Here is a 21,095-nt window from a genome sequence, read left to right as displayed (position 1 = left end):
CTATCAATCAGTGGAAGGAGCATCGGATGGGTAACCATCAAATGGATCAAAAGGGCCTTGTGGAGAATTACATGGATGGTCATGGTAAATAGCATATCTATTGCAGAATCCACAATATAATATTGGCTCAAATACTGGTCTTTTTCCTGGGATGAGTAGGTTCCTTGGGTTACAGTGATTAGTTATCTGTAACCGAGCAATAGCATCAGCATATGGCCTGGGACCAAAAATAGAAATTCTATCAGTACTTCCTATGAAATGATAATTCTTCCATAGACTCTGAGCCACCTCAATAATCTGGTTACTAAAATAATCACTCCAACATTCGGCTAGAGCATAAGGATCATTAAAGGACAAATGAGAATTTCCTTCAAACCATTGTCCTTGGTGAGTATGTCCATTTATGAGAATAAGATGCTTTGAAGGCTGGACATTCATCCAATTATCTCTTTCCCATTTTGGCAAAGTACTCCAGCATCTGATAGAAACAAAAGAACTAGAAAATCTTTTAATAGCATCTTGAATTATTTGTGGAAGCTGGCTGGCTTGATGATGACTTGTTAATTTTAAGAACCTGATAAAGCCATATTCAAACATATGAGAAAGCCAGTTAGGATCAGGATCAGTATTATCATCATCTTCGGAATCATCAGCAAATGGACCATCAATAATAAATGGACTATCATCATAATTAATTAAAAGACCAGGAAATGGGTGTTTCTTTTCATACACCCCTAAGAGTACGTCCAAAGTGTTCTTCCCAGTCCAATTGAATGAACACATTATCACCTTCATCCAATTCATCAGGATCAGGAATAGTGGCTGTAACAAGTTTCTTGAAACATGTGAACCATAGGTCGAAAGACCTAAACATAGCCTTGCTTTCTAGAATACGAGATCGTATATCTATAGGCAAGTTGGCAATAGCACTTCTTAACATAGATTGGGCCTTAAGGCTTAATCTAGCATAGTCAATGCCCATGATAATCATTTTATCCATTGAATGGATATCCTCTTTGCCAAAGAGTTGACTAATGTAGGCTTCAAGACAAATCCTAAAAGCCTCTTTTTCTGGAACAAGATTATTTTTTGTAGCAAGGTCATTTTCTGAAACAGGGTTGTGTTTGAAAATAAGGTTGGCATAGTGACTCATAAAGGCTTCGTTTTGAGCAGTAAGGTTAACAAGGTGGATTTCAAGGGCTTGGAGGGTTTTTTCGAACAGGAAATGGTGGTCTTTAGTAAAGGCAGCATAGAGATTATCAAGAATGAATTTTATGGAATTTGGCAATTCATTATAGACACAATTATGGAATTGCAGGGATCTGGATAGAACTTCTTGTAAAGCAATTGTGATATCACCATTGGAATATGTCACTGTTGCTGGGACATACCCTTGAAGGGATGTTGATCCACTGGATTTTACCCTAGAAGATGCACCTTCATGCATTTTAAAAGGTTGTCCCGCTGGGAGCCTTTGGTTTTGGGAATAGTCCTGTATAGGAACTTTTCCCTTGTTTTTCCTCTCAGCAGAGAGATCCATAATAATCCACTCACTAGTGGTATAAATATGAATATTATTATTATCCCACTTATTAGTGGTATTTATCCACGCATCATTGCCTAATTCCTACAAGGAGTCATTAAGAATATTAGGGTGATTGGCAATAGTTGATAATTTGGCACTATTAACATTATCTTGAAAATTTTCTGTGGAATACAAACTCATCCGTGGTTCATGAACAGATGTATTAGTAGGAAAATCATAAGACAGGTCTAGAGCATTATTAATATCAATTTCAAGCTTTGAAACAAATTCAAATTTTACTTTCTGTCCAAAAGGATCAGTAGTAATTCCATCATGTTCAACAAGAAAAGGATACAGAGCATTTATAAAAGGTAAACCAAGAATTACTTTATCAGTCATATTTTTGACAAGAACAGAAGGTATTTTGAAACAGACATTGTTATGACAAATATGAGCATCATTCAATTCATATCTCAGAAATCTTGTTGAGATGTCCTACTATGTCTGATTACAGATGATACCAAGATGTTTTCCTTTCTAAAGTAATGCAATGGAAAGATTGTTTCAAGCCTTATTGGAAAGAAAAGTTTATTGACGGTCTGCCTCCTATCTTTACTCATAAGGTAAAATAAGAATTAATTGGTAAAAATGATTCTATTGATTATGATAATTTAACTTATGGTGATATTTTAAGCACTATTAAAAAACTTGGAATTAATATGTGCAATGATGAAAAACTGTTAAAACACCAATTAAAAAATAAAAGAAAAGCTAAATATGAGATGGGTAATTTTTGTGAACAATATGGTTTGCCCCCAATTGCTCCTTCTCGGCAAAAGGGTAAAAAACATGATAAAAGTCACAAAAATTATAAAAAAAAAAAAACACAGAACTAATTTTGATGATTTTTATGCTAAAAAGAAAAATGTTTCAAAAAAATATGTTAACCAAAAATCTGGAAAAGGTAAATGTTTCAACTGTGGAAAACCTGGTCATTTCAGTAAAGATTGTAAACAAAAACCTAGTAAGTTAAAAAATAAGCTTAACATGTTAAATATTGGTGATAACGATCAAGAAGAATTATTCAAAATCCTTGAATCAAACAATTCGTCTGATTCCTTAGAAGATGATTTTTCTTCTTCAACTAATTCTTGCTATCATTCTGCTGATGAATCCTCTGATTCTCCTGATATTAAACTTGGTTGTAAAAATTCATGTTGTAATGTTATTAACTCTGTTAACACTCTCACTAAAGGTGAAGAAAATGAAAATTTGTTGATTAAATTGATAAGTCAAATTGAAAACCCTGATTTACAAAAAGAATATTTGGATAAGTTTAAGAAAAACTTGCTAAAAGAAGAAACTAGTAAAAAACCTAAATCAACCATAAGTTTTGAAGAAACTTTGGAAAGATTTAATAAAAAGAAATCCAAAGACTTAACTGTTAATGATCTCCAACATGAAATTAATATTGTTAAACAAGAGATAAGTGATTTAAAACATGAATTTAAAAATATGAAAAGTGATAACCATAATCTTAAACAAGAAATGTTGATGTTAAAAATTGATTACCTGATCTAATTTTACCAAATACCCAACAAAAAAAAAAAAAAAAAACTAACTCAGACACATTAATCAGCAAATTAAAAACAATCCAGCCAAATTATTAAAACCTGATCTAATTTAACCAAATACTCAAAAAAAAAAACTAACTCGGACACCTTAATCAGGAATATAACCCAAAAAGTCAAATAAAAAACAATCCAGAAAAATTATAAAAACCTAATCTAATTTAATGTATAAACTGAAAAGCAAAGAGAAAAACTAACCAGTAGCAGTTCGGACCGAATCTCTCTCTCTATTGTTCTCTTTCTCGGTTCTCCTTGTATTTTTGCAACGTATCTCTCTCTCAACCGTATTGTGGCAGGAAAACCTAAAATAAGTATCAATGCAACATTCAATTCTATACTTATTTAATCCCAAAGATTTCGTTAAGATTAGAAACAGAAGTACCCAAACTAAAATCAATATTTTTAGTGATTTCTATAATCTTTAAAAAAAAAGCAAACATCTAAAATTGAGAAAACAAACATTTGGATAGAGAATCCAAAAACCCATAACAAAAACGAATCAAAACTAAACCTACCGAACAAAAAAAAATCAATTAAAAGTAACGTTTTATACCCAAACCTACAAAATTGAGGAAAAAATGTACCGTTGTTGATGTCGATTTTGGCGATCTGATGGTCTGAATCTGGAAATGGAACGGACGGTGGTGGGGAAACTAATGGTGATGGCCAGCCTTTGATATTTCTCTCTTCGCCGGTAAGAAGTTCCAGGAAACCAAAAGAGGGGAAAAATTGTTGAAAAGCGGAGACGGGATTGCAGAGCACGATCTGTGTGTATGCTTTGATAAGTAAGCATGAAATGGTTAAAATTGAGTTTCACCGAATCCGATCTGAGTGTATATGAAGGAGCAGCGAAGGAACGATTGTTTGAGGGAGTCCGATTTTTTGATCGGGAAATTTGGTTTGGGTTTTAGGGCTTGCGTTTTTTTCTTTTTTTCTTTTTTTTCTCTTTTGATAAGCGGTTTTTTTTTTTTTTATAAAGGTCTAAGTTTGTCTCTGAAACTGAGTCTCTTCAATCGCACTGTGCGATTTTTTTAAGGGTAAATTGTACACGTGTCACAATTTTAAATAGCTTTTTTGCTTATGTGTTAGCACCTTATTAAAAGTTTCTGCTATTATATATAGTATTAGATTAGATTAGATTAGATTAGATTAGATATATATATATATATATATTTTTGTAAGGAAACCCAAATTAGAAATAAAAACTCTTTTTATTTATGAATGTCATTTTGCGATAAGAAAAATGGTGTTTGTTTTATTAAAGACAAGTTAAGGGTCTAATTACATCATGAAAAAGTGTGAGGTACCCTTGTGCACCTATGCGTCCATCATTCTTTATGGAGTAAGGGTCTGTTTAGATAGAACTTATTTTGCTGAAACTAAAAACTGAAAACTGAAAATATTTTATCAAAATAATTTTTAAATGTATGAATAATATCGTGAGATCCATTTTTAATGAAAAAGTTATTTGTAGTGTAAACCTTACCAAATCCGTGTAGGACTAGAAAACCAAAACAAAATAAGAAAACGTTGGTGGTTACTTCGGGGTAATGTCATACGTGTGTGTCAAACACAAGTCTTCGTAGAAGACTGGAAGTGTCCTATGCTAATCAATCGATTCAATCCTATACTTCAGGTCAATGAGTTCAAATATTGATCAAGTTATGAATAAAATATGGATATAATTGAATAATTTAAAAGATTAAAGAAATTAGAAGTGTCCTACGCTAATCAATCGATTCAATCCTATACATCAGGTCAATGAGTTCAAATATTGATCAAATTATGAATAAAATACGGATATACTTGAATAATTTAAAAGATTAAAGAAATTCGACAAATAATACTACATTATATATATACACACACTAGCATTATGCCCATGCGATGCACAGTTTAATCAAAATTCATATATAAATAATTTTATTATTAATTTACTTAAAAGTAGATAATAAAAATAAATTAATATTTTACTTTTAAGTTATATAATAAATGTAGATTGTGTGAGACTTAAGGTATCGTTATATATATATATATATATAACTGAATGGAAGATGGTAGAAATTCCTAAAAATATATATATTAAATGATTTTCAATAATATATTGAACTTTAAGTAGTGGTGTCAAAATTCGACCCAACCCATGAACACAACACGAACTCGACACGGGTTTTGGCGGGTTAGGGTTGGGTCTTAATGGGTTTGGATCATAAACGAGTCAACCCTAAAGTGACACGATAAGAAACGTGTCATAAGCGAGTCAATCTGCATAATCCGTAATAGACACATTTGACACGTCAATTTATTTGTGTCAACCCGAAATGACCCATTTAACACAACCCGTTTAACTCGTATAACAAATAAATATTTATTTTATTTTAGATTTGTCAAATACCTTTTATATCCAACATATATTTTAAATTTTTTTAAAAAAAAATGAGTAATTACAAAAACTTACAAGGGATATAATTGAAAATTGAAACTTTACAAACCCTAGATCTCTAAACCCTACAAACCCTAAATCTCTAAACCTTCTTATAAATATCTTTTTTTTTTTTTTTTTTTTTCAGTCGTACTACTCACTCTACTATCTTATAGTCTCACGCCTAATTTTTAAATTCAAAGTCTCAAATTGGTTATTGCTCTCTCTCTCTCTCTCTCTCTCTCTCTCTCTCTCTCTCTCTCTCTCTCTCTCTCTCTCTCTCTCATGTGTTTAGTGAGTTTTAGAATTAAAGAAAATTGTTTTCTTGGTGTTTCAAAATTCTGCAGTAATTTTTTCTACTTAATGTTTTTGTTTTATATACTTTGAACTCATGTGCTGTTATTAATATATGAGATATATTAATTGTTAATTAAGGCCATGGTTGTAGCTCTTGTCTTGTGCCGTGTATTTTTTTTTTTTTTTGGTGTTTGTATTAGTGTTGGACACCATCTGCATATCTTGCAAGTGGGTTTATTGAAATAGTTTATAAACTAGAATCTATGGGTGATAATCGTAGTCATAGTCGGGAAGAGCCTACTATTTTCTCCAATTCTTTCAATATTAATACTTAGCATTTAGCGAGTTCCAAGGATATTATATTTTTGTTGAACTATGTTATTATATTTTTGTTAAACTATATTGTTTTGAATGTGGGTTGAAGACTTGAAGTGTATGCACTGCTTTTGAAATGTAAAAAAAATTATTTCTAGATGGATGTTATATTTAATATTATGTAGATTGAAATGGATTATATTACATCCGTGTCAACCCAATACGACTCGTTTATTAAGCGAGTCAAATGGGTTGGGTCAGGTCAACCCACGTTATTAAAGGATCATAATACGATTATTAAATGAGTCGAATACCCCTACCTCGATACGACACGAACCCGACACGCTAACCCGAATTGACATCCCTAACTTTAAGGCCCAATTAATCACATGTATTTAAATGGATAAACCTTGAATTTAATAATTAGAAATTATCGAAAGCAACAATTGAAATTATATTTAAATGGAAACTTCAATTCAATAATTAAGAACAATCTAAATTACTAAATATTTAAATTTTTGAAGTAGGGAGACTAACATGAGAGTTTAATTTTTGTCCTTGAAAGCATGAGAGAAGACATAATTTTATCAAAAAAATAATAGCTATTTTTTATTTTATTTTATAATACACATTGTTTTTTTTATTTTTTTATGTTAGGTTCTAAGACTTTAGGAACTAATGTATTAGAACTTCAATATGTATTATGTTGGCAAACTATGATCAAAACATTGAGTCTAGGTTTAAGCTTGCTCAAAGTGTGGTTTAATGTAAAATTGGAATCGAGTACTTGCAGGAATTACTATTCAAAATCTATAAGGCTCGATCGATCGAACCTTGTGAATCAATAATTTTTTGCAGAATTACTAAACCAGCCTAAACCCTTGGGTTCCCCATTTAACAAAATAGAGTAGGAAACAAATTTAACACGTGTCATCAAATGCTATGAATGGTCTCAAATGCTATAAGAATGTTATCAGAAATAAGAAAATTCTTTGGGAAAGCACTCTGATGTTCAGTAATAATGGATGGCAAAATTTTCTTAAGTCTGTTAGCTAGAACCTTAGAAAAAATTTTATAGAGCACATTGCATAAACTGATAGGTCGATATTCAATAGCCAACACTGGGCTCTTAACCTTGGGGATAAGGGTAATAAAAGTATGATTAAGAGGGTGAGGGAGAGATGCTGAATTGAGAAAAGACAGGATAGTTTGAGAGACATCACTACCAATTAGATCCCAATAATTTTGGTAAAAAATAGGAGGCATACTGTCCGGTCCTGGGGCTTTGAGAGGAGCCATTTGCTTTAAAATAATTTGAACTTCCAATGTTGTGAACTCATGAGAAAGCTGAATGTTCATCTCATCAGTAACATTTTTTTTTTCAACTGGGCTTAGGGCCTCTCCATTACTGACCGGATTAGAAGAGGTGAACAGATCTTGATAGAAAGCAATTAGAGAATCAGCTACTTCATCAGGTTTTGTACACCACTGTCCCGAAGAGTTATAAATACCTGTAATTTCATTCCGTCTGTGTCTCTGAGTCGCCCTACTATGAAAATATTTAGAATTCTTATCCCCTCGAACAAGCCAGAAAGTCTTAATAGCGTTGTTTCCACAACCTATTTTTCTTATCTAGCAAGTCATTAATTTCGGATTTCAGACTTCTAACCCGAGAGCTGCAACCTGATAAAATAGCTATTTTGGAATTGAGTAGTTTGAAAATCGTGACTTGAAGTCACAATGTCAAATGCTTTTTTTTTTTTTTTTTTTTTACATGTGTACAGGTGTAAAATAGTATGTTGTAACATCTATCATTGGCCTTTTGGAACTTTCCCTCTTACTCCAACACACTTGTTTGAGTTAAACCCAACACTTGCATGAGTAATCCTATAACCTATTAACTGGGTGTCATTTTAATGGCCAATAACCATAGTGATTTTTTGTGATAACTGACTAGAGGGATGTGTGACAGGGAAAATCAGTAGGGAAAGAAATGAGGTTTCTCTTGTCGATGCCAGAACCAATTGGTTTTTTCATCGAAATCTTAGACCGTTCTTACTCAATCAGATTGATTACTAAGTAAATTGAGGCTGCTCAGAGACTTGAAAATATAAGCCCAAAATATAAATTTTAAAAATTAAAATGCACGCCCAGTGGGACTCGAACCCACAATCGCCTGATTAGAAGTCAGACGCCTTATCCATTAGGCCATGGGCGCTTCTCATGAGATGTAGTGATTAATAATTATATTTTAATGAAACAAGTTATGGCGGATTCTACTTTTCCTATTTTTTTTTTTTTTTTCTTTGGGAAGAACTTTTCCTAGCTGAAAACGGAATAGAAAATCAATTTATGAATAAGGCAACATGTTGCCCAATTTATCAAACGAACCACTTGGATGAATTAAATTTTAGCCTTGGAAAGTAAATTTCAGTGAACAAACAAAAGTAATGCATACTATTACTGGTTAGAATTTAAGTTCACTATTGACATTACTTTTTTACCCAACAGTAATAGTTTGCCACTTAAAATTTCTTATAAAAATATTATGAAAGTATTGTGAATTTACCATTTCTCAAACAGCAATTTGGTTTTTCCTTTAAATTAAAAATAATGTTAATATACCGAGAAAACATGGCCATTTTAATTTAAAATTTTTATATTTTGCCTAATTTTTGGAAATTAGAATGGACTAAAAAGATAACACTTGTCCTCCGGCAAATAGTTGGGAACAGCAATTTGAATCTTGTAAATTTGCATATTTTTGGCTTCCCAGAATCCTAGTTCAATGTTAGTGATATCATTCACTCTAGTATCTACCAAAAAAAAAAAATCTCTATTTCTTATTGAAGAGCAAGTACTTCCATGTATGGGTATTCACCAAACCGCACCAAAACTGCCCACAATATGGCATAATCGCACCACACTGCACCGCATGGAGCATTGCAATTTGTAATTTTATAATAAGAAAACCGCACAAGCTGCACTCTCTCTATATATTAATATATTTATTTTTTAAATATTAAATATATTATTAGTAGTTTAATAGCCCTAGTTTTTAAAATAAAAACAAAAAGTTCAATAATCTTAGCAAGTGTTGATTAGAAAAACCAGCATAAAATAAAGAAAAACTAGTTTAATAATTTAAAACTTGGCCCAAAATAAAGGAAAAAATCAATTTTGGGTTGGGCAGAAAAAACCCAAATTTTGAAAAATATACCAACTTCAAACCTTATCTTATATATGTATTGCACATGTGACTGCAAAAATGAGGTGCTGAGGTGCGATGCAGTTATAATTTTAGCTAAACTCTAAATCGCACTGCACCGCACATGTGACCGCAAAATTAAGGTGTGGTGCAGTTATAGTTTTGGCTAAATCGCACCATAAAGTGCAATGTTAAAAATAGTCCAAAACCGTGCTGTACCACGAACACGCCCATGCATCAGAAACTCCCATGATCCCATCACTAGCTTATGAACTCACATTTATGCAAAGCCATTTTGAGTTGCACATGCTTGAGTAGCTCACGTTTAACCCTTGAGTACTGCTTTATATATGTATGATAAATAAGTACCACTTTTAGTTTGGTATCATCACAATTTGGCCCGCAAACTTTTAATCCCTACATTTACCCAACCTAAAGTTTGAATAAAAATTAAATTATTAAGATCCTGTCCAAATTAGAAAATTTTGCATTTTTGTTGAGAAATAATTCACCCCTCATGAGTTGGCCTTTTCAATTGCTACAAATTCATGTTCTATTGTTCTATGATGATGTTATTAATCTTCAAACATCTTGATACTCTAGACACAATAAAACACTCCATGAACAACTATGTTGGTGTATTAAGAGGTCTCCAAACTGAAGCACAATATCACTGACTTAGGTCAACCTGTCATTCATGCTTAAACAATAATCCTCAAAACAAATTTTATGCGCTCAAAACTGTATATGATGGCAACTCCAACTATATAGGCCCTAGCATTGGTAACCATGGAGTAAAATCTGCATGTAAAAAGAGATGAATTCCCAGCACCCAACAGATGGGTGCTACTATGGTCTTATACAGACTGGTCGCCCCCTACAACTTTTACATAGCAACCCAAAATACAAAGTTGAATTCACAACAGCTTCCTTCAAGAACATGTAGCTATGTGTACTACACAGAAAAGATAAGGTTTGATGACTTCAACTAAGTTGAGCAAAAGAGTAAGAACTGCCGTCTGTCTTAGTGTACAACCTCTTGCACATATCTTTTGCTTATTTTTTGAACACGAAATGGCAAGCAGTAGAGAACTCCAAATAAAAATATACTCGAGAAAAAAAACCAGAGCAGTTCTAATCTTCAAGCTCAATGATCTTCACAACAGACGCATCACCAACTTTCTGGAAGACAACTACACGATCATGAGGCTTTATGACACCAGACGCCTTGCCATGATCCAAAGCAACTTTTAGAATCGATTCGTTTGCTGCATTTGTTGACTCAGCCTGCAAAAACCGAGCATGTTTTCTTTCATCTAATGGGGTAGTAAAGCAAAACTTAGGAAAGGGAAATATCAGCCAATGATAGACAAATCATCATCATTGATATTCTATGATGTTATCAGAAGAAATGAATATGCCACATTATGTAGTACTTAGTACATGCATCCTTAGCTACACAAATATTTCTAGACATTTCTACCAATCACTTCTATACCATACCTAATACTCTATATCTCGACAAAGTTTCTGCAAAAGGCCTGAGAAACCAAACCAAGTCCACAATTCAGTTGTTCTGAACTCAGTAGGCTTGGACAGGGTCAACAGGATTGGATCAAGAATGGTAATATTAACTTCTGGGCCAAGAGCCCTTGTAACTCAACTGGCACCTCCTGGTTTTTTTAATAGAGATGTCCAAGGTTCAAATCCCCCCTCCCCCAAAAACTTCTAGATGGTGTGGAGTCTTGTTGGTTGACACCCCAAATTTGCATCTTAGGCACAATTTGAAAATTCTACATTTTTTGCTTCTATTCCTAAACAACACTTACAATTTGCATTTTTTCACCAACACATCTAGCCAAACTAACCCTCATTGTTTTACTCGTGTGAAATAGCATATCCACAATTGATGACTAGGGAATAAAAATAATAGGATTCTAGTAATTATGTGAAACTTTTTCTATTTTTTTGATAAGTAAGAAAGTAATTATGTGAAACTTAACCTCAGGGGTATGTTTGAGATTGGTGGAGAGGAGAGGAGAGAGTAAGGGGTGGCTAGAAAATTCATCCAAGCAAAGGTTTTTTTTTTTTATATAGGTAATAACAGCTTTATTGATAATAAAAACACAATGAATTTACGATAGTAAACTCACTGCACTGAAAAAAAATACAAACAAATCAAAAGGAAAGACTAACAGAATTAAGGAAGTCAAGCAAAGGTTAAGGTCAAAACCAAAACTGTCATTATACCTAAGATTGTAATTAACAATACCAGTCATTAAGACTGAGAATAACTTATATCAATTTTTCTTTTGGCTGAAATCTTATATCATTAAAGTCAAAAGAAAAAAATAAAATAAAATAAAATAAAGATTGTGGACAATAGTAAGATACTAAAGTCAATGAATTTTAGTTCAGTAAAACATACTATCTTGTTGTAAAATGAGAAATCTATTAGAGTGGGTGCATTAGCTCAATGAAATTCCATTTGTATGACTTCTATCTTCTACACTTTTAACCCCGGGGGGACAAGATAATTAAGTTATACCATTTAGAGAGAGATGATAATACACCTCCAATTTTGTATTTGAGTAAAAAGTATCTCAATCAACAAAATGTAATTCTTACCGGATGTCGAGGATCTGCAAGCATGGGAAAAAGGCCTCTAACAATTAGTGATTGCCTTGCCTGCCAGAAAATCATCAAAAGAAAAAGGTATCAATAATAAGCATCAGTTGCAGTCATATGATGCAATGCCTAATGCAAGAACTACTTTGGAAAAAAATGAAATAAGATAATGTTTGCTTCTTTAGTGGCTGCTGCTGCTTCAGATCTGGAATTGAGCTCCTAACTTTATAGGGCTTGGAGGCAAGGGTGGCAACGTTTGACATGAGTCGCAAACACGACATGATTTTTTGCAGGTTAGTTTTTAGTATTAATAAATGTGTCAAAGTGGGCCACTCTAACCCCACTTTTACCAGGTCCGGTTCCTTGGTTTAAGGTAGAACTACTTCCCAACAAGTCAAGAACAATAAAATGCTTCAATCTAGTGTCTGCCAGAGAGAGAAAGATAACATTGCCGCAACAGAAGCCTTAAAATAAATAAAAAATAAATAAAAATTATGTACCTCAAAAGCACCAGTAAAAGTCCAGCAGAGTTGATTTGTTTGAAGCCGAGGGATAACAACAGACAAGACAGGCATTGTTGGCCTGTATTTTGCAATTAACCTGAATAAAAAGAGAACAAAACTAATTTTTATGAAAACTCAATGTCCCAAGATACCCATGTGCATAACCACAAATAAAAAGGTAAAAAAATATAAAAAGAAAGGGGGAAGACCTTGCAGCTCTTCCAGACGAAGTGAAGCAAATAATTACAGAGGCCTTCACCTTGATGGCTGCACGAACCTACACAAGGGAAAAAGAAAATGTTTTAGCAGGGACTGAATATCTTTCATTTATCAAATAAAAACCTCTTCTTCGTCAGCAATCTATATGATGGTAACAATAGAATAAATTTAACACAGGAACGTCACAAGTACCGCAGAGGAAGCAATGGATTCCAAGTGGGTCATTGGTTCTCCAACATATTTGACAGTATTCTTGTAGTATAGGTCGTGATTGAAAACCTTCTCTGCCTGCAGTCAGAATTTTAGTTAATAACCTTTAATCTAAAATGTACACATTGAGGAGACACAAAGTTCAGGGCCATTATTTTCTCTGTTGAATAAACTTTTGATGATCCAGACCATGGCATATGTGCCATAATAACAACAAAGATTATTTCATTCTCTTCAAATTTTGAAATTTGTATCACTGTCAAACAAGACCTGTGCAAATAATCAGCAGCCAAGGCCAGCATGTGACAGAAGTAACCCCAAAGATTGATAAAGATAGAGAGAAGAAAATAATACTTAATTCATTTGAGGAAAAATTTTATAAAGCGGGGAACAAGAATAAACAGAATATCTATATCTAACCACAAAAAGTCCTGCAAACTTTTGAGAAGAATATATGTATAATTAATAGGAAGTCCCTACTGAGATGAGACTCTACCAATAAAATGTTTATTCCAACAAAAGACAGTACAATTAAGCTGGAGGCATAAAATTTTTACTGATGAGGAATAATAAGTCTAATCATTTTCAGATAAAAAGACTGGACTTAAAGTCTTCTGCATCAAGGTTTAGAACAAAAAGCTAGGGTAGTCACCACTTCGAAAACCCATGTAAGGCATTTTACCAGTTGGACTTAAGAGTATGAATGTCCACTTGCATGCTGAGGCCCTATTTTTAATTTTTATGAGTGCATGCTGAGGCACTATTTGAAACAAAAACAAAATCTTATGAAGACTGCTCCAGTGTTATGACTCATAAGGAGCTTTAGATGGAAATAAGATAACAGTGAAGCTAATTGGGATACAGACCCCAATTTTTTCAGAATTGAAATTCCCCTAGTGCCTGTACAAGGTGGGGGTTGAGAGAGAAACTACAAAAGAAAAATAGCAACATTTACCTCTGCAGAAATCTTTCCAACAATAGAAATGGTCTCTACTGGGTACAATCCCCGCAGGGTCTCTGCACCTAGAAGAATCGCATCACTCCCTGAAAAACAAAGAGCCCAAAAAATATAAGATTCCAGACTGGTCACGCCAATATTATTATTTGAAGATGTCAGCAATTCTCAAGAAAATACAATATCAATGAGTGCTAAAACAATAGCAGAGTTATATTTTTTTTTTTATAGGTAATAGCAGAGTTATATTTTCTCACATTAAAAGATAGAAAAGACATCCAGAAAACACTGATACAATGGCCATCTGCCAAAAGAAATAAGTAGAACATTTTCAATGACAGAACTCTGAAATTTACCATCCAATACTGCATTGGCAACATCTGTTGCTTCAGCACGAGTAGGTCTCAGGTTGTCAGTCATACTGTCCACAACACGAGTAACCACTGCTGGCTTTCCAGCCATGTTGCACTTGTAAACAGCAGCCTTTTGAAATAGAAACACCTGAAAATTTCAGAGGAATTACCAGCATGCCATTACAGGTCCCCGATGGTGCACAAACATAAACCAACCTAACAGTTAAAAAAACACAAGTGGTAATCCAACATCCAGAGTGTAAGATCAAGCCTGTGACCTCATCCTGAATCCAAGGACCATTGACTAGCAAGTAGCAACATCAATTTGATAACATGTTCAGATTTGAAAACTGACCTTCTCCGGTGGGAGATCTATCCCCAAGTTCCCACGTGAGATAATGATACCATCTGCTTCTTTTAGGATCTCATCAAAATGAGTCAACCCCTGCAAGAATACATGAGAAAGAAGAAAATGCATATTCAAAATTAAATTCAATCACAATAAATTTGAAAGGGAAAGATTGTTGACTTTTTATGTATGACTCCTATTTTTACTGTCATTCCTTACCATCACTTCAACAATTAGACACAGATGATTATACCCACAACAATTGGGGCTAAGCATACCATTTTTGTCTTAGTGGTAAATAAGGTGGTTAGGAGATGGTTAAAAGAATATAACTTTTGTTAGTGCACCTCACCTCTACGTTTTCAATCTTTGCAAAAATTTGAGTTTGATGGAGGCCTAATTTAGAAATAAATTCCCGGGCCTGCACAATGGCAAGAACAATCACAGCTGAATGTAAGAATTAATTAAAAGGAAAAAAACTTATTGCAGTAAAGTATAAATTTAAGCCAACCCATCATTAAGTTAAGAGCCAATAAAAGAGAGCAAGGATAAAGATGGAAGCTAATATAAGAGAACAAGAATGAATAAGATGGGGAGTGGTTTGATAATATAATTGACTTAAGAAAAATGAACTAGACAAGAATTCCCAGCAGGAATGGTTCTTACATGGCGAACATCTTCTGCATGCCGTGTAATTGCCAATGAGAGGAAGTCTATATTGTTTCTAGCACCCCATGTCCTTATAACCTGATTTCAATCAACAAATTGCATGAAAGAAGTTAATAAGAACAAATCAATCTTTTAGAGGGGAAACTGCACCAATCTTTTTCATATAGTTGCCCCAAAACCAATTTTGCATAATCAAGACATACATAATCTTTATAATGTGAAAGACAATCATAATATATCAATGGATTATCACAAGTATTCATTAATCATATCATTTTAAGTAATGTACATAAAGCAGGGCCCAATGACACTATTAATGGAATTATGAGGAACATAAGCCTAATAAATATGACTATAAAACTTTTTGGTGGATATCAAAAGGGATGACAATTGAGCAATGTCACCAAAAGTTAATATTTTTCAAAAAAAGAAACACCATAGTAAAGCTTCCCGTTAGAAAATTTTAGGATAAAAAGACAGCCATCCCTTTGCAAACATTAATGAGTGATAAGAAATTTATTAACACCTTTCATGGCTGATTTTGTGTGCTCATAGTATCTGGTGCAAACAGAGAACTTACCTCCTTATCTTTATCAGTGAGTGTAGGTAGATCAATATGAATTTGGGAAACATGCAAAGTGTACAGCGACCCAGACAAGGTAGCAGAATTCTTTATCAAGCAAACCACCTCATCACCTTTCACCTCAGAGACCTGCATAGTGAAATTGGAATTCGTGAAATTCTTGAATTACAGACAACCATATAAAATCCAATTTTTGAAGTTTCTTGAATTTATACAGCCTTTTATTTTTCTATGTACAGATCCTCGGCATTGCTTGTAAGAATAAGCATACTTGAGATGGGCAGCCTAGTAGCAACCTAGTTACTTCTGTCTCATTCTTAAAAACGTGATCAGGACAGATAATGTCTGACTAGGCAAATAGGTGATTCGACATGCCTAATTTCATAAGTTACATATCATGTCCAATCAGCATGTACCCGATAATTAAATTCATTTTTTCACCGTTGCCTTACCTCCAGCCATACTGAAGTAGTTTCATTCCCTGTAAAGAGGTATTGACCAATAAATATAGTGTCTCCCTTCTTCACTGCCTGCAAAGAATAAATTAACTTCAAATACGGAAATAGTGCCACCAAACATGTAGCTGCAATGAATCAAATGTAATATAATAAATATTCAAATAACTAGAATATAATTCTGCAATTCTCCTTATGTTCATCATAGATGTAGGAGAGGGAGCCAGAAAAAACAATAGGTGGAAAAAGAAAACTTTTTGAAAGAAGATACAATCTCATGAGGAATTCCAGCTTACTATCTTAAAAAAGAAAGATATGGCAGAGCAGAAAATCCTTCTTAGCAGTGTACTAACTTTGTAGACAAATGCAAACATCTGATTTAGCACAAAATCCCTAAAGAAAGGCATGAGCAGCAAGGATTAAACACAAAAACTTTCCCTCAGTTTAAAGATTTTGAATTTAATGTTTTTCGTCTTCACTATTTTTATTTCCAGTTTCTAAAAATAACAGTACTCAGAAATCTTCACTGAGTAATATTACTCCTTAATTTAATCTAAGCCAATTTGAGATTCCAAAAAATGAGTGATTCCTTTTTTATACATGATACTGAAGACCTACAGCAAGAACGAGCCTCCTGGTCAGAAATAATACTCAAACAATCAAGTTTAAAAAAAAAAAAAAAAAAAAAAAAAAAAACCAGTGCATACATAAGTTGCAATTACTTCTAGAACATTAAAAAAGTTGCAGTAAATCAGGGTAAAATTGTGAAGAAGTCCATAATAAACAAGAAAATGCACTCCCACCATATGAAAAAATTCCATTAGACAAATTGATTATAGTAACTTTTTCACTTTGAATAGTGACAATCTGAACAAATACCTAATGATTAGTATGGTCTAGAGACTGTCAAGGAAACCAAAAGTCAGTCAGCTGAATATATGTAGCCAGTTTTTTGGTAAAGCGTTGAATAGGTGTAAAACTGTAATTCATATTCTGTTTAAAACAAATAGAAAGATGCAGCAGAATCATGCCAATAATACAATGGTTTTCAGCAAGGCAAAACAGCTTGTAGCGTTTGGACCTAAACATATATATTACAGAAATGGCCTAACCCTTGTCAGAATGTCAATTTTATATTAAGCCAAAAATGAATATAGATTATAAAGAAAACAAAACAATAAAATGCTTACCTTTGATAACCCACTAAAGTTTATGGGTAAGAGATTTGAAGTAGCTTCTTTTTCTTGATCAGGTGTCAGGATGACCAATGTATCAGCTTCAAGGGATATGGGGTGCTCAGTTTTGTTGACAACTTGCAGTTCCGGACCCCCAGTATCTAGCATTACCTGAATTAGAAGGGAAAAAAACCTAAGTTCACATTATCCATCTTTGCAAGGCATAGAATTCAAAGAGTAAATTGGGGTAGCAAGTCATTTCAGGGGGGAAATTGCATTATTAGCCAAAATTGACCACAAACAGTTAATATGAACATAAACTATGAAAAGTATTGAACAAAAGAATGTCAGGCTTACTGCACAGAGCTTCTTGGTATTCTTGACAGCTGTCCTTAAGTTTTCCAGTGTCTCTTGGTGAAATTGAGTATCACCCAATGAGAAATCGAACCTTGCCACTAACATATGCCCAAAAAAAATAAATATGAACATAAGTACATTAAATTTAACCCCAAAAAATAAGTCCATATCTGACAGTAGAACTTAGTAAGGGGAAACCCACTGCACAAGATAAGTAAAAACAAAAAGTACATGTTAACTTAATGACTTGTTTTTAGTCTGTGTGAAAAACATACAGATGCAAAAGAAAGTATAGTTTTTAGTATGTATTACTCAATATTTGTGACCAAGTAAATACAAACCTCCAATCAACTGAGCAAGAGAACTTACTGAGTTCCGTTAAACAAGTTATTCCATATCTCTCAAAACCCACAAAAACAATGACATAAAGACTCATATAACGTATAATATGCTCTCTCAAGTCTCAACTATCAACCATGGATAAAGCAAAATAGAAGAGATAAGGAATTATAAAGGCAACAGGTCCAGAAATACCAGACATTCCCGCCTTCAAACAACCAGAAATGATCTCAACAGATCGTGATTTCGGACCGAGCGTTCCAACAATCTTCGTCATTGCAGGAAAGAAACTCTGCAGAGAACATCTCATTAAAAACATGAATGACAAAACATAAACTTGTGTCAATCCTAAACAAAGATTCCACAGATAATCAATACAGGAACACCACAATTTTTCCTATCCCAAAATTTTTTTTTTCCAGTTTCGTTACCAGGTAAATTAAGTAAACAATAGAACAACAACCAAGCCTTAATCCAAAAGTTTTATCCTCAACATGCTAGTCTGCGTCAGTCAAATGTATTATTTTCTGCTATTCTGTTCTGTCCAAACTCATACTCTCAATTACTTCCTTAATTAACATGTCTTTTTTTACTAATTCTACTAATATTATTTTTTACTCTTCCTCTATTTTTTTCCGTTCCCTCAACTTGAATCAACTCACTCTTTTTCTTTGGTGCATTAATCGCTCTCTTCTGATCAATGATCAAACCATCTAAAGCATCTAAAGCGACTCTCCTCATTTTTTCATCAATAAGTACCACCCCTATCTATAAGAGCATGATCTTATTTCAAATCATATCTTTGTGTGATTCCACTTATCCATCGCATGAATAAAGTAAACACATTCACCAGCATCCTAATATCCTAATAATACAAACAAATTCACAAGTATCCTAATATTTTAGGCTTTTTGGTACAAGTAGTTATTTATCATAAGCAAATGCTAGAATTAAGCACTTCTGAGAGGTGAAATTATGTTGTTTAAAGGTTGCCCATATATCAATCACATTTCAATTTACTTCTTTTTTTTTAAAACAATATTTTCTCAAACATTTTCCCAGCAACCAAACGGATTGATAACAAGCAGAAAAGAACATGGTGGGGGACCAAAGAAGATTAAAAAAAAAAAACTATGTTTTTGTTTGATCGAGTAACAAACAAACAAAGAAAACTAAACTTTGAAAAGAATAAAACCCTTTTCCTTAACTTTTGGTTTGAATTAATAACAGTGTCACAGAGAGTGGAAAGTGAAACACTTACAGGCTTTGATGGCTCGAGAATTGAGGCCATTCTTATGGGCTCCTCAAGGAGCAAGTGATTGGAATGCATTTTCTGATGATCAAGAGAGAGAACTCAGAAACTGATCTGATTGAAACCGACACAGTGGGAAGATGAGGAATGTGAATAATGAAAAACTCTATAATCAAAAGTAGCGTCAGATTTGAGTTTCTTTGTTTATTATCTATTCTCTGTTATTATAATTATGGTTTTCTTGTTTGGTTTTATAGAAAGCGAGAGCGGTGGTGGACACAGTGGAGTCAATAGTCATGTCATGTGGACCCAAAGACAACGTGGTCGTGAAATAAAAAAGTCAAAAAAAGTAAGAAAGAAATCAGTGTGAAAGGGAGGAGACGCGAAAACTATGGGTGGCAAAACAAAGGATTCACTGTTGAACAAAAGGAATATGCTTTGGTTCCAAAACCAAACGTTAAAAAAATTTTAACCCTGTCCGGTGGGGAAAAATTTTAGGAGCCCTCGCTTTTTGCTGCAACAATTTTGAGGTAACATACTGTAGGGAATAATAAGCCTGTGCTAAAAAGTCAATCACAGTCTATAATATAAGATAATTGCGGAGAAATTGTGTGATACTTGGTGTTCACTTTTCCGTGCATTGGGTGAGTATTACCATTCCCTAAAGTCCAAGGGCAGTTTGATACGAAGTAATATTTTAGGATTTTAGGAAATATTGAAAGATTTTTACATTTGATTGCAAATCACACAAGTATCTAGATTACCACTTAACCCTCTTCTATTAAGAATGTGAATTTTCTTTAAAATAAGTGGGTATCTAAATTTTTAAGCTTAAAAAAATTATATTTGTTATAAATTGACAATTTTACCAAATTTTACTTATAATTTAACCAATGGAGATAAAACATATTTATCAAAAAAAAGAAATGGAGATAAAACATAAAACAAATCATCAATATCTATTTCTTTATTTTTATCTCTTATTGCCACAACAACATAAATGCTAAAATAAAATAAAATATTTATATCTCCTATTTGGGATTGGTTATTTGCTAAAATAAAATAAAATATTTATTTTTATTAACAAAATAGGATGTTGTGATTTTTGTAAAGAACAAGAATTAAGGTAGTTATTTTTGTATTATATATGTCATTTTGAAATGTTAGACTATAGTTTTAATGAATTTGTCTTAATTTTATATTTTATTTGTTATTATTTATTTAGAGGAAGATTAAAAAATTGATATTGGGTTTATAAATCTAAGGATAGTATGGGTAAAATAAATAATTCCTTTAAGATTTTTAGGAATAAAATAAATATAAGAATGGTTACATTTCAAGGCATCTAGATTGCAAAACATTACATTTTAAGGAATCTGGATGTTAGGGTGGATTCCCACATACCAAACGCACCTAAAGTGTTATTAAACATTTCTTTTTCTTTTTTCTTTTTTTAAATCCTAACTATCCATTTTATATTTAAATGAGTGAGTTAAACTTTTTCTATATTATTAATAATTTCTATAATTATTAAAATAATGTTAATTTTATTTTTTTATGATAATTTGATAATTGGCGTGGGAATATTTGAATCTTGAATGACATTTAATTAAAAGTGTGATAAAATTACTTGTTTCATAATAGATGAAT

At 32.8% G+C, this 21,095-nt stretch overlaps 1 protein-coding gene, 1 long non-coding RNA gene and 1 other non-coding gene across 3 annotated transcripts; all 3 read right to left on the bottom strand.

The window, feature by feature from the left end:
* Window positions 1-3,354: 3,354 nt before the first annotated feature.
* LOC111985872 (uncharacterized) lies at window positions 3,355-4,321 on the bottom strand. The gene is made up of 2 exons (XR_010625315.1): window positions 3,741-4,321; window positions 3,355-3,458 (listed from the first exon to the last, which is right to left on the bottom strand). It is a non-coding gene; the product is annotated as an uncharacterized LOC111985872 (long non-coding RNA).
* A 4,014-nt stretch (window positions 4,322-8,335) lies between these two features.
* Window positions 8,336-8,408, bottom strand: TRNAR-UCU (transfer RNA arginine (anticodon UCU)). Its single transcript has one exon. It is a non-coding gene; the product is annotated as a tRNA-Arg (tRNA).
* A 1,648-nt stretch (window positions 8,409-10,056) lies between these two features.
* LOC111988692 (pyruvate kinase 1, cytosolic) lies at window positions 10,057-19,687 on the bottom strand. The gene is made up of 16 exons (XM_024020478.2): window positions 19,455-19,687; window positions 18,389-18,485; window positions 17,855-17,952; window positions 17,513-17,668; window positions 16,320-16,397; window positions 15,865-15,996; window positions 15,282-15,362; window positions 14,968-15,036; window positions 14,622-14,711; window positions 14,270-14,414; window positions 13,914-14,002; window positions 12,941-13,036; window positions 12,739-12,806; window positions 12,527-12,626; window positions 12,027-12,086; window positions 10,057-10,685 (listed from the first exon to the last, which is right to left on the bottom strand). Exons 1-16 carry the CDS (start codon window positions 19,521-19,523, stop codon window positions 10,533-10,535), a joined length of 1,581 nt encoding a protein of 526 aa, XP_023876246.2. The 5' UTR covers window positions 19,524-19,687; the 3' UTR covers window positions 10,057-10,532.
* Between the last annotated feature and the right edge of the window lie 1,408 nt (window positions 19,688-21,095).

This window comes from Quercus suber, unplaced genomic scaffold (assembly GCF_002906115.3).
Source record: "Quercus suber isolate HL8 unplaced genomic scaffold, Cork oak 2.0 scaffold_561, whole genome shotgun sequence".
Classification (NCBI taxonomy): Eukaryota; Viridiplantae; Streptophyta; class Magnoliopsida; order Fagales; family Fagaceae; genus Quercus; species Quercus suber.
Note: the sequence above shows the minus strand (reverse complement) of the source record. Positions and strands in the feature narration are given on the sequence as shown.

Excerpts from the sequence above, each read along its gene's own strand:
- LOC111988692 (XM_024020478.2), bottom strand. The coding sequence starts at position 19,523 with ATGCATTCCAATCACTTGCTCCTTGAGGAGCCCATAAGAATGGCCTCA. Across the intron at positions 12,807-12,940 it reads AATCCATTGCTTCCTCTGCG|GTTCGTGCAGCCATCAAGGT; the intron begins GTACTTGTGACG and ends TCCCTTGTGTAG. Across the intron at positions 12,627-12,738 it reads TCGTCTGGAAGAGCTGCAAG|GTTAATTGCAAAATACAGGC; the intron begins GTCTTCCCCCTT and ends CTTTTTATTCAG.